The sequence below is a fragment of the Conger conger genome, chromosome 16 (genome assembly GCF_963514075.1).
Source record: "Conger conger chromosome 16, fConCon1.1, whole genome shotgun sequence".
Lineage (NCBI taxonomy): Eukaryota > Metazoa > Chordata > Actinopteri > Anguilliformes > Congridae > Conger > Conger conger.
The window spans coordinates 22,261,993-22,283,703 of NC_083775.1; the positions used below are offsets into that span (position 1 = coordinate 22,261,993).

At 43.6% G+C, this 21,711-nt stretch overlaps 1 protein-coding gene across 3 annotated transcripts in view; it reads left to right on the forward strand.

The window, feature by feature from the left end:
• The window catches only part of rbfox1 (RNA binding fox-1 homolog 1), a 417,007-nt gene that overhangs the window by 170,938 nt on the left and 224,358 nt on the right, over window positions 1–21,711 (forward strand). For all 3 annotated transcript variants that reach the window (XM_061223562.1, XM_061223559.1, XM_061223564.1), the window contains exon 2: window positions 3,816–3,860. In XM_061223562.1, the coding sequence (XP_061079546.1) occupies window positions 3,816–3,860 (45 nt within the window). The remainder of the gene's footprint in view (window positions 1–3,815; window positions 3,861–21,711) is intronic.

Here is a 21,711-nt window from a genome sequence, read left to right on the forward strand (position 1 = left end):
CACTGGGGGCACGTGATTGGCCACAGTATCTCGCAGGGTCCCAGTCATGCCACCCAGTGAGGTGGCTCGTTGCGGTGACTGCCCAGTTCCGCAGGTGGGTCGTAGATATGGCCTGTGTTTAGAAAACAGTTTTTTTATGCATATGTGTTGATAAAATATCCAGTGTAAAGTGAGACGTTTTTTTTCCACAGAATGCAGCATATACAGTAGGTGCAGAATGCGTTTAGAGGGAAGTGGTTGAAGGAGGGGTTGTCCTGGGGTCCCTAAATGGTCCACCACTGTGTTCAGTCTCCTCTCCCCCTGTTTTAATGGGCTTCAAGACACTTTCTAAGCATCGCTGGCGACACAGACCGCATTGATTCTGCTATTGATCGCGTTTCATGAGGTGAAAAAGACTATGCTTTTTAAAGAGAACATGCTCCTTATACTGTAAATGACATAATTATAGCTTTGTTAAGCCAGAGCTGAAAATTCTGGAAACATATGGTTTCTTCTTCTTGTTCCTGGCATCCATTTGAATGTTGGTCATGTTTGTCTTCGTGTTTGGATTTATCTTTCAAGTGCTTTCATTGTGAAAATGGCTCACACAAAATATTATCTTCTGCCAATGTATGGTATTTCTTTAAAAACACCGGCAATAGTAATACAATAACACCACTTTTTGTCGTTATTTTTCATTTATTTGTCAGCCATATAAAGCTGCCGTGCATTCAATCCATACATATTGTCACAACCTATGAAAAACATAATCTTTCTATTTCTATAATTCCTTTTGGTGCATATATAAGACCGTTATAAATGTATGTTAAGCACATTATACTCCTTTTGATAGTAACTCATACTTGTTTTCAGGTGTAATGATTTGTTGCTTCCAGAATAGCCAGTGAAATGTATGTGTGTGTGTTAAATGGCCTGGTTAGTAATTAGCCTCCCAGGTAGCACAGAGATTTGTACCATGCTTAAACAGACATGACACAGCTCGTGGCTAAGCACACCTGCGAGAGCCTGCCCCCCGGTTCAGCATGTAAACTGTGTAATTAGATGCAACAAGGCAACAGTCACACACACACACACGCAAACAACACGTGCTGGCAAACTGCAGCTTTGCAGACACACACATGCATGTGCTCTCTCACACACGTGTGTGCGCACACACACGCACATTCAAGCACACACACACACATACACAAACACACACACACACACACACACACACACGCACACGCGTGTATGCACAGGCACAGACATGCATGCTGGTTAACCAGCTTTCATTACCAGTTAAATTAATTTTTAATTTTGGGAGGGGTTATCTAGCGTGCCCAAAGTTTCACCTGGATTGCATTTATAAGAACGGTCTCTGGCTCTGTCCTCTAAAAAACATGATCCTGGGGAAAAGGGTTTGGGTGTATTGTCACCTACCTTCCAAACACCTGACAAGCAAACACCATACATTCATTTTCTCCGGGGTTTTATTGTCAAACGTCTCCTGTCTTTTCACAGGGAGCTAAAAGGCGTGCTCGGCTGCAAAGTGGAGATTAGGAAATTCAGAAAAGTGATAAAAGTTGTGGCGGAATATGGAGAGTGTCCCTCCAGCCTTTTAGAGGACAGGTCTGTGTGGCGGGCTTCATCACGGGCTGTTAGCCGTCATGCCAGCGCTGTCAGGTAATGGGAGCGCTGCCGTTTGAGCGCCTGGGGCTCAGAGGGACGGAGTTTATCCCCGTTTCTGCACCGTGGAGCGGATTGGAGTACATCCCCTCGGTCACAGGACCTCAGCCTGTCACTGGGGTCATTACCCACAATCCATCTCTTTCCACACACACGTACGCGGGGGCACCGGGCACCGCTCTTATAGTCTGTGACAGGGGGGCGGCTAAAACGGAAAAAAAACCTCAGCTTGCGTTCCTGTCGCTGTATTTTGAGTCTCTTTAAGATTTTTTTTTTTTTCTTCCATTTCTTTACGGTATGCTTGCCACAATAACGAGTGACCTGATTCACACATCAAACTTTGCACCGAAGAGCTTTTGTAGAAACGGTGTTTATTGTAGGGCCACACCCGAAATGGAAATGCGTAAGCAGAACCAGTACTCTATAGGTCATAGCAGATCACTTTAGAGTGGGGACAGGAGAGATGGGAGTTGAATGTGAATGCTAACGCTGGCCTGACCATATTGCCTTGGGACTCTTATCATATATTCAGTACATCTGGTATGCTGGGCATAAACAATAAAATGCCCACCCTGCATCATTATGATGTGACTGAAGTGGGTTGTGCCTCAGACAACTAGGCCCACATACTGTACTTTAGTCTGCAACCCCAAATATAATGCAAGTGGACCCAACGGAGCAAACATGATCTCCTTCCACAAGAAAGTTGTGGTCTGCTGTTTTGTTTTGTTTTGTGGTCTGTTTTTGTAATTGTTCACAGTTTTGCAGAGTGGGTCGCATTTGCTGGAGTGGTTGTCTTTGCTATCACTGCCATCTACTGGGCCAGTGTGATAATATTATTATTTTGGTTTGCATTGGATGCAGTTCCATTGTCTTTCTCCTTGCTGTATATCGTTATCAAAATGACGGGTGAGTGGTGCATAAATCTGTCACCATAAAGTGCCTGTCATCTGCATACCCCTGTTAGCTCTGCCGCAGTTTAAAGCGCGTAGCTTATTTTCTGGAAGGGGTCATGGCAATGCCACGCAATGCATTTTTGCTGTGTGTTATGCTCTGTTCTTATATACTGCTTGGTGTTGACATGCAGGGTTCCCATGGAGATCTTTGAAAACCCTCAAATTGAATAAATTAACTATATTTTTTCTAGCCAAGTGTACTTTTCTGTGCTTACTTTGCTGTGAGAGCTTTCATAAATACTGAAAGGGTTGACACATATTTTAAATAACTCTGAAGATGATTCTGGATCTTCGACTAAAATGGTTTGGTTTTGAGTGGAGTTGATTGTATTGATCCTGGGGCAGCATTCATTTTTTTATTGTTTACATTATAGCACAAAGGAAAACTGCAACCGGACAGATGTTAAAGCTACAGAGGAAATAAGCCTTTTTTCCTATCACAAAAAATGCTTCCTTGTTATTACGCAGAGAGATTGAGTCTAGAGAGCTACTGAGTCCCTTTATAGCTTTGCATATGAGTTTGGCTGGTAAGTGATAAATTAAAAATAAGTCATGAATAAGAGGTTCAAAAGGCTATGACTAGGCTAATTCTGAGCAGTAATTTACATCGAATGCATCACCTCAGTGCTACGTTTATGTTGCGTCATCATAATTGGCTGTAACCTTAGCATTGGGCAGAAACACATTCATTCTAAGCTATTATTGCTCACCACTCATATGACACCATTGCTTAGTCATATAGCCTAGTCATATAGCCTGCACTGTCATCTGTATGGTTTCTGGAATTTTGTAATCCGAGAAAGGACTTTGGAAATTTGTGGAATGGTGAAGTATTGAAACCCTGGTGCAGATTAATGTCTTTGGCAGAGTTGTTAGTCAGCAGGGCTGGGATTGGGGGCATTGCGAGCGGTAGGGTGCTGGGTTGAGTCCATGAGTCCGTTTTTGGGATGATCAGCGGGGCATCTCCCTTGTTCTCTGTACAAACGGACTGTGTGTGTGAAGAGTCAGCTGTCTAACCGTGGGCCTACGGCGTCTCTAAAGCAAACACGGTTACACTGCCAGGATACCCTGCCGCTTCATCATGCCTTTCTGCTCTTTGTTTAGCAAAAGATCCTTGCTACAATGCATATTATTCCTAATATTTTTCTCAATGTGCTGTTGCGTTGCACTCACCTTCACCCGTCTCTCTTGCAGGATCGGAAAGCTGAGTGTGGAGGCCGCATAGATAAAGACAGCACAGTGAGTGAGAGATGGGATTTTATACTTGCGCTCTCTGTGCCTTTCATGTGTTCAGCCTGCCTGCCAGGATTAAAAGCAGAGGGCTGCCGTGCGCCTGATTGACTGCATGATTTCTAAAGCCTGACAGTGGGGGGAGAAAAATATTCTTTTCACATTATGCTGTACGGTAGATCCAGTTTATATACCCCTCCGTGAGGCGGAGAGAAATGGGAGGCATCGTCTCGCACGCCTCATCTTGGGGAGAATCTGTAACAGGATTTGCATTTAATTAGGTTTGAGGCCAACAGCCAGGCCCTAGCCCCTCTCCCTCCCCCCTCCCCGCCAAGAGCTTTGTTCACCAACCCTGTGCTTCTCTGCCCCTGGTCCTAGGGGGGGGGGGGCAGGCTGTGTGCAGCAATGCATGCTGGGATTTCGGTTCAAACCATTTCCACTAAGAATCCGTTTTGTTTGAGCTGTTGGCTGTACACATATCTAGCTTTCGGATATTGCCTGCCCGTAATCTCCTTTAATTCAGCTTATAAAGAAACACGTTTTCGTGGTGGTGCTTTTGCACTCACAGTGAAGGTTTCTGTTCACGTCTGCCCCCCTCATGTTCTACGAACGTCCTGACTGGGATAAGCTGAAGCGCATGTTCGGATAAGAGCCCCGCACCCCAGAAAGAGGTTAAGAGAACAGCTGGTGAATCTAGGCCCCTTCGTAGTCAGTATCACTCCTTTCGGAAATGGAGAGGATGGAGCAGCCGCGTGTTTCTTTCATGAACGGAGCGAGCGCAATTCAGCCTTTGTCAGAACTGGGAGGCGATGCCCGTCAGGTGACAGAAGACGTGAGATGACGCCTGGATCAAACCCAGCTAGCTGAGAGGCCCGTCGAGTGAACACCAGGGGTGCAACCCACACAGTTTAGTGGCGCTTATGCAAGGAAGTAGATCTCATTTCAAGTTTGGGAGGGCAACAAACATTAAATTAAATATTTTTTTATTTGCGAGAGGGAGTTCGTACTATCAGTACGAAAATGATAAATATGAATCACATTTATTAAGAAATGATGATTTGTTTTAAATGGGAAGGCTTTGAATTTGTGTAAAACGTCATCATGTAATTTTGAATGGAACATGGAAAATGTTGAACCTTGGACTTTAAAATTGTCCCCAAGATCACCTGGCAATCTTTTGCCAAACATTGATTTTCAAACGGGCAGTTCCTCAGGCACACCTAAAGATTTTCACCTTGGATCAGGACCAGGAAGTCCAGAAGGACCCTGAAACGAACTAGCTGCAGTCAGAACATAGACGTGCATATATATCTAGACAGGAAAGCACACCCTCAGCTAACCTAAGCAGTGATACAATGAAATACGATGTGAAGAGTGAAATATTTTATTGCATTCATAGCCGACTTTTATCAGCTCAGTTATAGAGCTTGGCTAACAAGCTAAAATGCATTGAATGCTCTTTTGCGCTCCGCGAAATTATTTCATGAATTTGTGATTAGTATCAATAACTAGAATGTAGCATATAGTCCAAAATGCTCCATCGGCCTCCAAAATGCTCCATATCGGCCTCAATTGTCCTAGGGTGTGACACAATATCCTGTGTGACAGACCTCTTCATATGAAAAATTATTTTACAAACATCTCATTCATTTATTTAGAAATTATATAACGTTTGGAAGTGGGTTATGTATGAGTATTCATTATTGTTAAAAGCAATTTTGCAATGATGGGCACAAATTTAGGAAAATTATAGTAGGTTGATATTGGAAAAGTGCCTTCAAGTGAACCTAGTTCCTATAAATTATGCATAAACTGTTCCCACTCAAACAAAATGTGTAGTTAAACAGGTAAGGAATGACATGATAATGGCAAATTACTTCCAGTCCAAACAAATAGAATAAGAATTGAGTTTTTGTGGGGGTATATTAATATAATAAGTGTGGGAGTATAATAATAATAATAAGGAAAAAGATTTGGAAATGCTGCCGTTTAAAACTGCCGTTGAATAACAGTTTTTGTTTTTTTCCCGAGGTGGAGCAGATGAAAATAACAATATAGTAATCATCTGATCATTACTGACTGTTAAAAATTGTAGTTCACATTACTAACAAGATGTGGTAAATGTAATCACGTGATCACGATAAAAGTCCTGCCTCTGCCTTATTTTTAGCCTTACTACTTTGTGCAATTACACAAAGTTACATGGGTACTATTAATATACCCATCCACAGCTTGATATTCACAATACCAAATGTACACAATTAGTGAAAGTGATTTTTACTACGTAGGCTAACTTTTTGTACCTACATGCAAATACAAAAAACTAAAATTTGGATGCCAGTACTGGATGCCCCTGCCATTCATACCTTTTATGAATTCAAATTGTCATGCTCAAAACTAAATGTTCTAATTTTCATATATACATTTCATAGAATTGTGGGAAATTAGTTTAAAAAGTGTCAAAGAAAATCTGGCAGCAACCTTTTCTTCTGCCATTTTTTTTGCTGGGCTCATCATGTCCCACAGGTCGATAAGATGTAAAGGTAGGATGGATAAAACTAAATTGTAGTCAGTCTGTTACAGAAATTCAAATGTGTTGAACTAGTTACAGATACAGTTATCAGAAAACTAGCTAGAAAGGTAGGATGTTCAAATGAGTATACAGTGAGCAGTTTTTGAAGGGCAGGGTGATGCAATTGGTGCTCCTGGATGACAAGACATGGGCATGAACCTGGAGAGGAACAGAGCTGCAGCGGTCCGTGAGCTCGGGAGAGGAACAGGACTGCAGTGACCTCAGGAGAGGAACAGGACTGCAGTGACCTCAGGAGAGGAACAGGGCTGCAGTGAGCTCAGGGGAGGAACAGGACTGCAGTGAGCCCAGGAGAGGAACAGGGCTGCCTCAGGAGAGGAACAGGACTGCAGTGACCTCAGGAGAGGAACAGGACTGCAGTGACCTCAGGAGAGGAACAGGACTGCAGTGACCTCAGGAGGGGAACAGGACTGCAGTGACCTCAGGAGAGGAACAGGACTGCAGTGAGCTCAGGGGAGGAACAGGACTGCAGTGAGCCCAGGAGAGGAACAAGGCTGCCTCAGGAGAGGAACAGGACTGCAGTGACCTCAGGAGAGGAACAGGACTGCAGTGACCTCAGGAGAGGAACAGGACTGCAGTGAGCCCAGGAGAGGAACAGGGCTGACTCAGGAGAGGAACAGGACTGCAGTGACCTCAGGAGAGGAACAGGACTGCAGTGACCTCAGGAGAGGAACAGGACTGCAGTGACCTCAGGAGAGGAACAGGACTGCAGTGACCTCAGGAAGGGAACAGGACTGCAGTGACCTCAGGAGAGGAACAGGACTGCAGTGAGCTCAGGGGAGGAACAGGACTGCAGTGAGCCCAGGAGAGGAACAAGGCTGCCTCAGGAGAGGAACAGGACTGCAGTGACCTCAGGAGAGGAACAGAACTGCAGTGACCTCAGGAGAGGAACAGGACTGCAGTGAGCCCAGGAGAGGAACAGGACTGCAGTGACCTCAGGAGAGGAACAGGACTGCAGTGACCTCAGGGGAGGAACAGGACTGCAGTGAGCTCGGGAGAGGAACAGGGCTGCAGTGACCTCAGGAGAGGAACAGGGCTGCAGTGACCTCAGGAGAGGAACAGGGCTGCAGTGAGCTCAGGAGAGGAACAGGGCTGCAGTGAGCTCAGGAGAGGAACAGGGCTGCAGTGAGCTCAGGAGAGGAACAGGGCTGCCTGGTGGCGGTGAGCAGGGTAGGCTGCCTAAAGAGATTCTGCGCTTTCTTAATCGTGCAGAGGGGCTCATAAGCACGGTCCTGGGGGCTGCAAGGGGGCTCGTCCTGTTGAGGCCATGTTCCAGCGCATGGATGCACTCCGCGGGCTGATGGATAATCCTGGCCGCGGCCTTGACCAGGGAGGCCAGGTTTCAATTGGGGGGGATTGTCAACGTCTCGTTGCCCATCGGCTTTGACGTGGACACACCACCGCCGTCGTGCCGAATGTGTTCCGTCTTTCAGCCATCCGCAAGAAGTCAGGCATGAAAACCAGACTGTCAGTGCACAAACTCCCCACGGTTCTTTAACTGTTTCCTGACACACACCAGTCAATTAAAAACAGCCTTGTTTGTAATATTACCTTTCATTATTTTAGCAACAAATTGTGTTCATTTACAGCACCAGGTTGGGTTGACAACTCTGCACTTATAAAGCACTCTTTCAGATGAATTGCTGAAGTGTTCAAGGGAGCGGTTTAGAAACGGAATGGTTTTGAATTTTGAATTCAGGTCTCCCAGCTGACAAAAAAACTGAATAATGGAATTTTGGAAGTGTAAGGTAATTCCCTTTTTTGGTCTGGCTAAGCTCCCTGTCATTGCCTACAGAACAGAAGATAAAGCAGCAGCCTTTTGGCTCACAGTGGAGCGGCTTGTTGCCAGGTGGTTGGATTTTCTTCTTTACAGATTCTAGGTTTTCGTTTAACCATTCTACACTTGTCTTTTATGTGCCCGTGGTATGACTTTGATTAGGTCCTGTGATTAATTGATGGTGTGCAGATTATTTTTTAAGTAGTAGTTTGGGCCCAATTTGATGAATTTCAGAATGTCGTCTGTTTTAAAGGCAACCAGAAATAAATGTCATTGCTAATTAAGCTGCTGGCTGTTCATAAATCTTAACTCAGGCTTAAGACTAAAATTAATGTCTTCATCTTAAATAATAGAGTAATGTAGTCGAATCTACAGTTACTGTGCTTAAAGCTGACATACAGCAGAATTTTACATTCAAGAATATTTTTGGTGAAACACAAGGCAGAATGCTAGCGGAGCTTGTCTTAAAACCTTGTTCTTATAATCACGGGTCCTTAAGAGTGGAGAACTGCTGGTTTTTCAACCTGCCTGGGAGTCAGGTGTGAAGGTCCGGCCAATCCGTAAGTAGAGCTAATTGTTCAGTTAAATACCCAGGAGAAATGAAAACAAGGGCTGGATTTGGATTTCAGGTCCAGATTTGCTGATCCCTGGACCAGACATTGGAGATTCAAACCATGTCACTGGCTGGCTGTGACTGCAAGTCCTCATTCGGCTGGACACAGTTGGCTTTGTTCCTCCTGGGGTAGGCCAGTTGGTTAGCTTGTTAAGATGGGCATAGTTCCTCAGGTTGCCATCACAGCAGTTGTGTGACAGACACCCATGCTCTGTTTGGCACTGGCTGTAGTAATGAGATACAGTATGTGAAGTAATGCCAGGATCTGAGAGGGAAAACAGACAGGACTGATGGGTGACTGAGTGAATATCACTGTTAATTCAGTCAGGATAAAATGAGCTAAATTAAAGTATCAGTTATCCATAGCCAAGAACGTCAAGTCTTGTTGACATGGCAAGCATAGGTTTAGTCAGTGAAGTTACGCATGAAAAACTAAAGAGAGGAATGATTACAAGAGATGTAGTAAAGAACTGTGACCTCAAAGTGAAGAAACAAGTGCTAACTGAAAGTGCTCAAAGAAGATGCAGCACATCATGAGAGGTACCAGAGGATATAAGTGCTACATGAGAGTGATGCTAGATTAGGAGTAATCCTGCGGAGGAATGTTGTTAGGCTATATTTAGCTGAGGTACCATCTGACTGTGTGTCTTCAGACCACAATTGAAAATGGGCAGTGACTAAGCAGTTTGTATAGGAATAAGGAGGTCGTTGAGCTCATGCCATATAAAGTTCCTGCTGAGAAAAATGTTGTGCAAGTGATGGGAAACGACAATAACCCTAGCGTATAATTGTAAAAGAGTCAAGAACTTTCTGGAATCCTGCCTTTGGGTTCGGAATAAGAGATATTCAGAGACTTTGATTGAGGAGGCTATTCAGTCAACATTCAGTTCTTAACACTGACTTCCAAAATGATGTGTTTGTTTTTCATCCATCCCAAAAATGTTGGCATGGGAAGTTTGATAAATGCTTCCCAAAAGTTTGGTAAACACCCCAAACTGTATCTGTGGAGGAACTCCAGGCCATAATACACAGACAGCCCTCTGTGGAAGGTAGTTTCTAAGCCTGAAATACAGGATTAAATTTGATTTTTAAAGGGACATATTAGTGCAGCCTGATTTAGTTTGTATTGCTTGATTAAACAGTTGAACGGGTACTTGGGTAAATAGGCCTAATGTGTTGGCAGATGATTCTCACTCTGGTGTCTCTAATGTTGCTGTGCTGTTCAGTTCTTTTTGTGACATAGGTTAATTCTTTTACAGGAGGAAAATTGAGCAGCACTTTTTTTACCTCCTACAATAGGTCATTTTGAGGATGTTTTTGCTCAAGAAGGTTGTATTAATGAATTTTGCTCAAACTGAGAATTACTCATTGTAGAGGATTGTTTGTGTGCTAATCATCTTGTTGAGACCAATGTTCCATAGTCTGGAGGTAAGATGGCTCCCTCTGTTTTCTCAGCATTTCTCCCCAATTTGGAATACCTAATTGTGTATAAATGTGGCTGGAACCTCCACTGTTGATTCGAGAGAAGTACTTGCACTTCAAAGTACATGCCATTCAAAATTTGGGACAAAAAAGGCATACAAATTCAAATATACTATGCAAAATAAATTACTTGCAATAAATTATGGGAAAAATACACAAACCGCTATTTGCATATTTTGATGTTTTCTGGCTGTCTTCTTGCCAAAGAGGAAACCGTAAATCCATTGAGACCCAACTTCAAAGTTCTCATTAGCCAAAATTTAGGAGATGCTGCAGCGCAATTTTCTTTTCCCCTGTCGGAATTTCTGCCATTCCTGAAATGTCTGTTGCATTGTGGGTTTTGAGTGGCACTGTGTGCGAGCGGCGCGCTGCACTCGTGTCACCCTTTGTGAGTGCCTTGTGCACCCATTGCTCACCACAGATAAACGGGAACAGTGCAATCTGTCACCAGAGGGGAGAGAGAATGCTGCTAACATCGCCCCTTGTGTCTCTGTTTCATATCCTGTGCATCAACAAAATTTGCCGGCAATAACTTTCCTGGGCTAATGTGGCCTTGGAGGGTGGAAAAAAGGAGATTTTGAATGAGCTGACTCACAAGCCTGTCTGAAAGAAGGAAAATAAATAAATATAAATCAACAGAAATATGTGACACAATGCAGAGTTTATCTCGCCGTGGCACAGGGGGGAGAGAGCTCGGAGATTCTAGTTTCAATTTCCCCCAGGCCCATTGTTCCTGTGTATATCTGCCAGAAAAAAAAATAGGGCATCTTTTGCTGGTGACAATTGCAAGGACACGGATGTTTATTTTCAGAGTAGCTGCCAAGATTACTTATCGCGCACTTACTGTTGGTTGTTCGTAAAGTGCCGTTTCACAGCAGAATATAAAGAAATGCAATAAATATGTAAATACAGATAAACACTAGAGCGTCTGGCAGAGGGACAATGGATGGATTTTTTGGAGCTTATTTCTAGATTAATAATTACTTTCAAAAAACGTTTTTATTCAAATGTTTTTTTGTTGTTGTTTTTTTAATCTTCCAATATTCTCTGTTAGTTGGGGAAAGTTTAGTTCCTTATAAAGTGTTGCCCGCCAGCCTCCATTTCCTTGACTATGCACGCAGTGCCTACGTCAAAGCTGTGTACCACAGGCGTCTACCAGAGCAACTGTGGGCAAACCCACTCTCACCAGCTTGCAGTCCCTGTAGAATTCAGAGAATGCAGTTCCAGTGCTGCAGTCCCTGTAGAATTCAGAGAATGCAGTTCCAGTGCTGCAGTCCCTGTAGAATTCAGAGAATGCAGTTCCAGTGCTGCAGTCCCTGTAGAATTCAGTGAATGCAGTCCCAGTGCTGCAGTCCCTGTAGAATTCAGTGAATGCAGTTCCAGTGCTGCAGTCCCTGTAGAATTCAGTGAATGCAGTTCCAGTGCTGCAGTGCCTGTAGAATTCAGTGAATGCAGTTCCAGTGCTGCAGTCCCTGTAGAATTCAGTGAATGCAGTTCCAGTGATGTGGGCAGGGTTAAGTACCAGACTGTGAGGCTATGAGCCACTCAGCAGCCCTAATAAAAAATGACTTTTTAAATTTAGATTACTGCTTAGTATCTTGTGTTCGTCCGGATCACATATTTGTGATTGCCATCTTCTTACATTACTGAGGGCTTGTGGGTAGAGTAGTTGTCTGGGGTTGTTTGGAAGATAAAGCTCTATTGGTTTTGTCTTGTGTGTTATCCTGCCTTGCTTGTCATCTTGAGTCATCCATCTTATTTTACTGTGCCCAGGAATATGTGCCCACACTTTTGGGAGGGGGGGTGCAGGCCATAACAATAGGAAATGCTGATATGAGCAGGAAATGGACAATTGATATACTGACTGGTGGCATCAAATTATTGAAGGCAGTTTTTTCACCTGCAATTCAGTCATCCCTCAGGAAGAGGTCAGTAGAGCCTTCTTGGTCAATTTTCACATTGCCCCTCCCCAGTAATCTACATCAGTTGACACAACTTGAGCTCAAACTGTGATTGACCGCAATCTTCCAACACAGTCACAAGCTGCTTTCAGTGCATAGCACCGTAGACATTTAGCATATGTTTTCGTACTGTGCGGTGCTACCCACCCTCCCAGTTCATTTCAGACCACAATTGATTGTTTTTTTGTCTGCAATGTGTCCGTTGTTGTTTTTTTGTGCCGGTACGGATGCTTTGTATCTGTGTAAAATGAACGATCTCTGCCAATGTGCAGTGTACCAGGAGGGTGCTGTACCACCTGGCCGCTCCAAGGCTTTGTGTGTTTCATATCACGTCCATGTCACATTTCGTCCTCTCGCCCTGGGTAAAATATCAAGTAACTGCTTTTATAAGCGTCCCCGCTTGATCACTAATTGTATAAGTAGTCCGGTAATCGTGGCAGTTCATTACCTACAGTGACCCCACTGGGATTTTAATGGTAAGGCCGGGTTGGAATCGTTTTAGGTCGCACACTTTGTGAAATGGCCACTGCATTGTGGCCTGTGTGGGATAAAGGCATCAGGCCCTTTTATAGAGGTGGGCTTCTGCAGCCGCAGGGAAGCCATTTTAGGAGACCTTGAGATTCGGTTGAATTCTGGGAGCACCTATAAGATGGTTATTGAATTAAATGGCCGTACAGGCATCCTTTGCTCGATTGACAGTCAGTTCAGCCAAGTTATCGCACTCTGTGGTACTTCCTGGGTAGGCTATGAGCTCAAAACACTTTTTATGGGAGGAGACATGGGAGAGAGAGGGTTCACTGTTCTAGCTCTGTTAACTTAGCTCTTTAAGTGCATGTGTGAGGAGGAAAAAACGGATAAATGATATCAGAAAGCGCTGAGATTAGCAAATACTGTAAAGGGAGAAGGTTCTTCACAAGCAGGAGATTAGCATGAAAGGCGGGGGGTGTTAGTGGGCGTTAGGGAGGTAAGCACTGCTCGCCACAGGAGATGAAAGCGAACCTTTTGAAATGTGGGGGAGACGAGAGGATCGTTAGAACAGTCTTTTATTTCACCGAGAGGGCTCTCTGAAAGGGAGAACAAGAAGGAAGAACAAGAAGAAGAGTAAAAAGTACTCACCACTCCATGAGATGACAGAGAGTTGCTCAGATTTGTATGCCTAGAGTAACAACCGGTGGCAAAAATTTTGTAAACTAACTTCATAACAACTCTGCTCTTGACAGTATTTTTGAACTTTTTTTGTAATGCCAGAGCACAGCCTATTTTTGTTTTTCTTTCTGGATTCGTTGATCCTTGTTAAGAGCTTGTTAACATTCTTTCAGGCAAAACGTAATTGATTTGCTGCTTTCAAAGTCCTTGATTTAAAGTTTGATTCATCATACGACCCCGCTTGTACATAAACACTTCAGGACAAAAAGGACATATTTAGAAGTAGAAAGATGAATGTTGATTGGTTTTTCATGTTCACTGGTCCTCAGCTTGTTGGACCTTTTTTTTTTAATGGTTCTTCATCATAACCTTGAATCGTATAACCTTTGTTTTCTGAAACCTGGCCTCTTGACTCCAGCTTCTGTTCCACGAGCTGGCACTAGAGGGCGCTATTGAAAAAGGAAAGCTCTCAGCTAAGCGGTTATAATGGGAGGCGGTTTACCCTCTTCTGACGGAGCATCAGTGTTGATTTCACATGCAGGCATTAAGCCATACAGACCTGCTGCTATATATACAGTATATATGAGCATCACAACATTGAATTGTGGAGTTTGAATGGTTGTCGGGATTTGCAATGCTTAAATCAGGATTAGTATTTGTATTAATCTATAGTATGTGTTACCCCCCCACCCACCCAGAGGAAGATATTTATAAATCGCAGATTTACATATTATTTATGTTGGCTTCCTGTCTAAAACTGTTGAATACAGGGGGCTTTATGTGCAAGAATGAATTTAAAAAGCATTTTGCAATGAGTGATGATTAGAGAGCTATAGCACTGCGGTGAGAAGGCTTCCCACCTCAACACACACTGCACTGCACTGCTGCTGGACTGCAGAGTGACAAGAAACAAGTGGGAGATGTAAAGCCGCAAATACGCTTCCACAGGGAGGAAATGAAAGCGTTTTTAATGACTGTCCGCAGTAGTGATTTGCACAGTTGCGTGAATGCACAGGAACAAGTTCTTTTGGTTGGGCAGCCATCTCATCCGCAGCTGTAAAGGGTCGGGATCAATTCCATTCAAATCCTTCATTTCGGAAAATTAATTGAAATTCAATTCATGAATTGAATCATGCCCATAATGTTCTAAGAGGAATTTGGCTGAAGAGAAATGGAATTGACCCCTGCTGTGTAATGCAATGTGTATGAGAACTGGATTTCTGACCCGAATGTTTCAGCTCTGAGCCTTAGACATGGCACTAACTAAGAAAGCATATATATGGGCATTTCATATACTTGAGGGCTATTCATAATAGCTAATCATATACTGTATAGAGCATTATTTTTACGAATGCGTTAAGATTCCCAGCTAATTGATATACATATAACCTGCAAATATTTTTGTCCTGCATGTTTCATACTGTGTACTGGTGTTGATTTAGCTTTTAAAAGAAATCTGTTTCATGAGGGTCAACCATCACTTCATTTTGACGTCATTGTGAGTTGAAAAGCCTTCTATTCAGGGTAAAGTACAGTGTAATTCTCATGTCAGGGACTATTGAATTGTGACATTGAAAGCCTGAATTTGTCCACTGAAATTAGTGATGATTTTGTGCTTGGGGGTATGTGCTAAAAATATTAATTTAAACAATTTGAAAGTAATTGTGCCGCTATCAGGTTTTCTCTTGTTTAAAAAGGAATATTTCCTGTGTATCAGTTTGCTTTGAACTGTCTCACTTTGAATGAATCCAGTATCAACAGTGAAAGGCAGATAAAATGAATGTCTTAATTCATTAAATTGTAATGAATTAATTTTCATCTTTTATCTCTAGAGGTTTTCAGCATTATAATGGTGGATGAAGATGAAAAGGCGGAATTAATGTTACAGTGAGTCGGTAATCCTGAAACGCATTACACGTGATTGTGGCATCTAACCTGTGCGAGCTGTGGGTTATGTTTTCTAGTCAAGGACTAGGTCATAGGTCAAAGGGGTATTTTTCAAGAATATTGTAATTAAAATTTGGAGCCAAACAAGCAATTTGACATTTTTGTTCCTGAAAACCCCCAGTGACTTGTTTGGCAACAAAATGTCCCCTTCCTTGTTTACCCCCTAAAGGTGTCATTAAAGTTGTGTTTATGCTTTTTTTTTTTAAATACAGGAGCCAAGGTGTTTTCCAAATTATGTCTTCAGCATGCGCTGCTGTTAGCACAGTGTGAGTCATCAAACAGACTTCATTTTGGGTCTTTACTCCGTTAATTGGGCCAGTTAATTGAAAAACTAATACTGCTGTTTGTTCAGCCGTGTTTGAGACGTTTCTTTGCTCCACTCTTCAAAGGTGAGCCCGGGTAAAACAGTTTAGAGTCTTTCTCGCCAAGCCTGGATATAATCAAACCGTCCCAAACACAAATTATCAGTGCACGCACATATCGGGTATGAGGAGTGCGAAAACAGAACATCAAGCCGTTGTTTCAGTCACTCTGTGCGGTCGGGAGTGTGAGAGCGAGAGAGACAATGCCATATTAAATTTATGGGGTCTCGCTTCGTTCTGCGAGCAGCTCGGTAATTCAAGTCTCTTCATCAACACACGGTCTCTCCCGAAAAAAAAAAAGAAAAAGAAGAAATATTGATCTTTTCTCAATTCGATGTTCCCGAGCAGCACTACAAAATCAGTAAAAAAGAAAAAGGCTGCTGGTAATTATAATTTCACAGCACCCTGTTTCCAGGTCCTGTGGGCCCTCCTGGGCCCAGTGTCTCTCATTAAAGGAGTCTGCCTCTGATACTACTTTTCCCCGCTGACTTACAGCGTCTTGTTTAAGTTCTTCTTCGTTTAGTTCTCCAGGGGCTTCAAAAAAAAGGAAAAGGTTTTTGTCTTTACATTTGGGATTTGCATTTATCGTTGACATTTCTTCCCCGTGGCAGTTAGCCCTCCCGGGGTATGTGACCCGCATGTTGTGGGTTTGAATCCCCTGCTGGGACGCTGTCTGGCGGTGAAGATGTATTGGGTTTCAGCAATGAAAATGGATGATATCCTAGGTTCTAAACTGTGTGAGCTGGGAGTCTTGAAGGCATGAGCATCGTAAAAAAAATTATGTTCACACATAGGAGCAAGCTCTGCTTGATTTATTCTACAGAAATACATTAATGATGTGCAATGACTGAAGCTTTGCAGATGTCCTGTGGATAAACGTGTCTCCTCGGTGAATAGTTCATCAATAGTGCATCTTGTTTCTGGAAACATCCATATTCTATTTTGGGTAGAGAAATATATGTTTATATATTTAATGTTCAACCATCAGGCATACAGGACTGCAATATAATGCCAAAGAAATGGCATGATTCAAACAACATCTATCCAGCATCAATGCAAAAACTTGAGGCTTATTTATTTTCTTTCTTTATTTTGTGAATTTAGCAATCACTAATCACGTTGCTAAGCCTGCTGGCTTTTCAGACCAACAAGGTTAGGTGTGTTAACTGCAGTCACCTGCTTTATTTGAGCAGCTCTCCCGGACCCCTGAACTAATATACAGTATATCAGAGGCAATGCAACTCGTCAATGTCTGTCTCTGCCCGCCTTCTTCCTGCAGGGGGCAGTACACGCCTACAGAAGAAAGGAGAGGCACAAAGTGAATTAGCGTCTCCATTTTTTCGCACACGAACCGGTCGTTTGGGAATGGAAACTTTTTTTTTTTTCCTTCCCTCCTCCCCTCCATCTCAGTATCGTTGAGATCAGCAGTATTGCTGAGGCAGAGGATTCTTTTTTCCCCGTCTTTTTTCTCTCCCAAATCAGTTCATTTCCCTTGAAGTGAGCTTGTTGTGGCATTCTGCTCGTTGTGGCATTCTGCTCGTTGCGAGTGGACCGGGAGGGCGCGCGAGCGTAGCTTATTTATCTCTCCTCGCAGTTTTAAGTGGCTTTAACACGATGTTCCGCCCGTCTGTTCCGTCGGGTAAATTCAGTTTACCGTGTCCCGGCATCCCCAGACAGACCCCGTCATTCTCCCAGCGCAGGATGTTAGTGTGCAAATTGGTAGTCATCTGTCCAGTGTTGCCAGATGCTTGGGAATTTTATCCCCTAAAACATGTTTCAGACCTCCCCCATCTTGACTCGACTACCCCAGTACACCTGTGCAGTACTCCTGTCGCATTATTGACCACCTATTTTTCCCTCTGCATTTTACTCATCCTTTTTAAAATATGTGGTCTGGCAACCCTACCTTATTGTACTCTGTGAATCTAAACAAAACCTGTATTTATTATGTATTATATATTATTTTGCCTTTGTTTATACAGGGTGGGTTGACTGAACATGACTGAGCATGATCTTTAACAGCAATGGCCTGTTAGAAATAAGATGAATGTATGAATGTAACTCTGGTAACTTTGGTCCCCACAAGGCAGTTGTGTTTTCATACCTGCTTCATTCATTAGAGGGAAATGTGCATACACGGGTCGCAGTGTCCACAGAAACCGCCACGCGGGCCGTGCTTGCACACGCATGTTGGGCCCGGCAAACTGAGTGGCATGATGCGGAGCCCTGGGAGGCAGCGTGCCAGCATGTGCGGTGGTTAGCACGGGGAGGCAGTGCGTTAGCATGCGCATTGGTTAGCACGGGGAGGCAGTGCGTTAGCATGCGCATTGGTTAGCACAGGGAGGCAGTGCGTTAGCATGCGCATTGGTTAGCACAGGGAGGCGGTGCCTTAGCATGTGCGGTGGGTAGCACGGGGAGGCAGTGTGTTAGCGTGCACGTTGGTTAGCACGGGGAGGCGGTCTGTTAGCATGTGCAGTGGGTAGCACAAGGAGGCAGTGTGTTAGCATGAGCAGTGGGTAGCTTGGGGAGGCAGTGTGTTAGCGTGCACGTTGGTTAGCACGGGGAGGCAGTGCGTTAGCATGCATGGTAGGTAGCACGGGGGAAGCAGCGCGTTAGCATGCACGGTGGGTAGCCAGCGAGGGCTTGGGGTCACCTCGGCCGTCGGGTCTAATTAGTCATCATTAAGTAATTAGGACTGATATTGTAATCCTATTACAGATTACAGTGTCAACAACTGAGGGGAGGGGGTGACTGACCTCATCTGGGCTGGGTTTCCCCCTGTATGCACGCACACACACACACACACACACACACATACATACATACAGTACCTATACATATACGCTCACTCAGCACTTTATTAGGAACACCTGTTCACCAACTGCGATTAAGGCAGCAGTGCAATGCACACAGTGATGCAGATACGGTTCAGGAGCTTTAGTTAATGTTCAACCATTAGAATGGGGGAAAAAATATGTGATCTCAGTGATTTCAACTGTGCCATGATTGTTGGTGCCAAACTGGCTGGTTTGAGTATTTTTGTAAATGCTGGGATTTTCACACACAACAGTCTCTAGAGTGTACTCAGAATGGTGCAAAAGACAAAAAACATCCTATGCTCAAAGCTGACAGCAGTGCAAATAACCACGCATTACAACAGTGGTATGCAGAAGAGCATCTCTGAACTCACAACACGTCAAACCTCTTAAGTGGATAGGGTACAGCAGCACAGCACAACACATAACTCACACATGCACAGTATCTATACATGTGTACATATATATATATACACACACCATGCACACGCACTCACTCATGTACAACACATAACACACACATGCACAGTATCTATACATGTGTACATATATATATATATATATATATATATATATATATATATATATATATATATACACACACACATGCACACACACTCACTCATGAACAACACATAACACACACATGCACAGTATCTATACATGTGTATATATATATATATATATATATTTAAATATACACACAGCTTAGAACCCTGATAACATCTCATTGTGGGCATGGTCCTGCCAAGCACCGTTCACTGTTTGCCACTGTGTCCCTCTAAGTATGATATCGTAAGTATGATATAATGGAAAACAATTTAAATTAACTTGGCACAGTCACTCTTGTAATATATTTGACGTATATTTATTAGGTTTACACATCCCCTCTTACCAGTAAAGTGAATATTGGCACATGCCTCCATTACTTGTAGTCTACTAAAACCTTTGGCTATGGTGGCACAATGTCCGTGAGTGTTATAACCTACTGGCAGCGATACGCGTGTTATTTTTAGAAACCATGCTGACCGCGCTGTTTCTTTGAGTTCCCCTGGGGAGTTCCTGCCCCTTGAAAAGCCCAAAGGCACGGCTCTATCTGCATATCCACATACCACCCTCCCACTCGCCTCCGCTCTTTGCGACAGGCCAACAGGAAGCACATTAGAATGGGAATATAGATATATTTATCAATTGTATTTTTTTTTTATATCTTTTTTTCAACTTATGGATTTATCATCTATTACTCAGGCTTGATGTATTGATTGTGGAGCTGGACAGGATCCAGACCAGCAATAAGTCTTCGCGCAGCTGGCCTGAGATGGGGGATGAGATCATGCGCGCTGCCGCGGCGGGTAATTAATAAACCAAGACCGCTCTCACTCTCGGGGTCGGCCGCGCAAAAAAAAACAGTCCCGGTTTCTGATTTCAGAGGCGCTGTCAAGCGTAAATCTGGAAAAGGTCCGCCAAGGCTTCGATCGGGAGGAAAATGTGATGTGAAAACAGAATTCAGACCCGGCTTGGCTGTACGCGGCTCCATTTTGTTGCCCTGCTTCGTATGGAGCTTGACGCTTCGGTCGTATGGGGCTCTGTGTTTTTTCATGCATATTTCTTTCATTTAAGTGGAAAGGAATTTGGCATTGTGACAGGAGAGATGAACAAGATGAAGGGGCTGAATGCTCAAAAGTGGATTTTCATGAAATTTTAAAATACTATCTCCTTATGGCTGTTCAGGTTTAGCGGAATGTGATTAAGAAATATGACCTGTCTTCTATATAAAATTGATCCATTTTTTCGTCTCCAGACTTGAACCATTCAAGAAGTTGAGGTTTCAGTTGAATGGGGCAGTCCACAAGGTCAGGCCTGAAGGGTCTAAGGAATATTCTGGTAAAAGAATGGCCCCCCTAATAACAAAGATGCTTCTCAATCTCAAATCTCAAAATACACTAAAGACGACTCGATCGTGTTATCTATGTGAAGGGATTGTGTATGAAGTACGCCAATATATATATATTTTTTTATCTCTCTGGAAAATAAAATTACTTGTTTACAAAAGTGTTTTCTCTGTGCAATTGCATTAGTTTAAAAAGAGTATAATTTTCCCTTTTTCGAGCATACAATATGGCTCATTACCCTTGTTTTGTATTTTGCCATTTTATTTCGTCGAAGAATTTCGCACACATACATAAACAAGTGCGCATACTCACGCGCACACACACACAAATGCGTACAGGCCTACACGGCGAGTAGAAGAAATGTGAGATTGTGCGGATAGCGGGTAAGGCTTTCTGAAGCCCAAAGAACAGAGCTAAAGAGGGAGGAGGGCTTTCCTCACGGATAGATTAATATCACAGACAGAGATTTGAGAGTGGAAGGTATCCTGTGGTGAGCAGCCAGACCTGAGCCTGGCAGAATGTAACCCTACCCGACAGCAGCCGCTGTGTCATGCTAACATGCCAGGACATGAAGATGGATTGTGGGCATTCAATTGAATTGCCACAGATAGAGACAGATATCTGTGGTCAAAGTGAAATGTATTACACATGTAAACCAGGTAATAGTTCAGGTCCAGGGAGTCTAGAAATACACAATTCTGCCATTTATTTAAAATTGAAGTTGAGCGGCCGTTTATCCCTCCTGCTGCATTAAATGAAACTGTGACTCCTCCTGATAGGCCCAAGTTTGCACCGATTTGATTAAATTGGCACTCCCGTGACCTAGCGCTGCCATAATATCATTACTTTTCACTAATAGGGTTATAACTTCCGACCACATCTCATCAGCTCAGAGCTGCAGGTGTCCTGCAAGACCCTTTTGTAGTCGTGAGCAGTGTGTAGGTTTAACCGACCGTTCTGGCGATTTTAAATGTTAACCAGGTGAGTTTACAAACAGATCAGCTGAGACTTTGAATTTTTCATCGCGCGATTACTGACCGTTAAGTGTGTCAGTTGTCCTTATCTGTAGTGCCGCTGGACTTTCTGTCCTTTGTGAAGGCGCTTACACACTTGGTTTAGTAAGTCACTCAGGATAAGAGCCTGAACTGAGCTGTAAATCCCTTCCCCTGGGACGTGAGGGTCCAGGCCGGCCCGTTGTGTCCGGGCTGCCCCGTGCGAGGGTACGACTCGGGGGGGGGGTCCGTGAGCACGCTGGTGGGGCTGGCCAGTCCCGG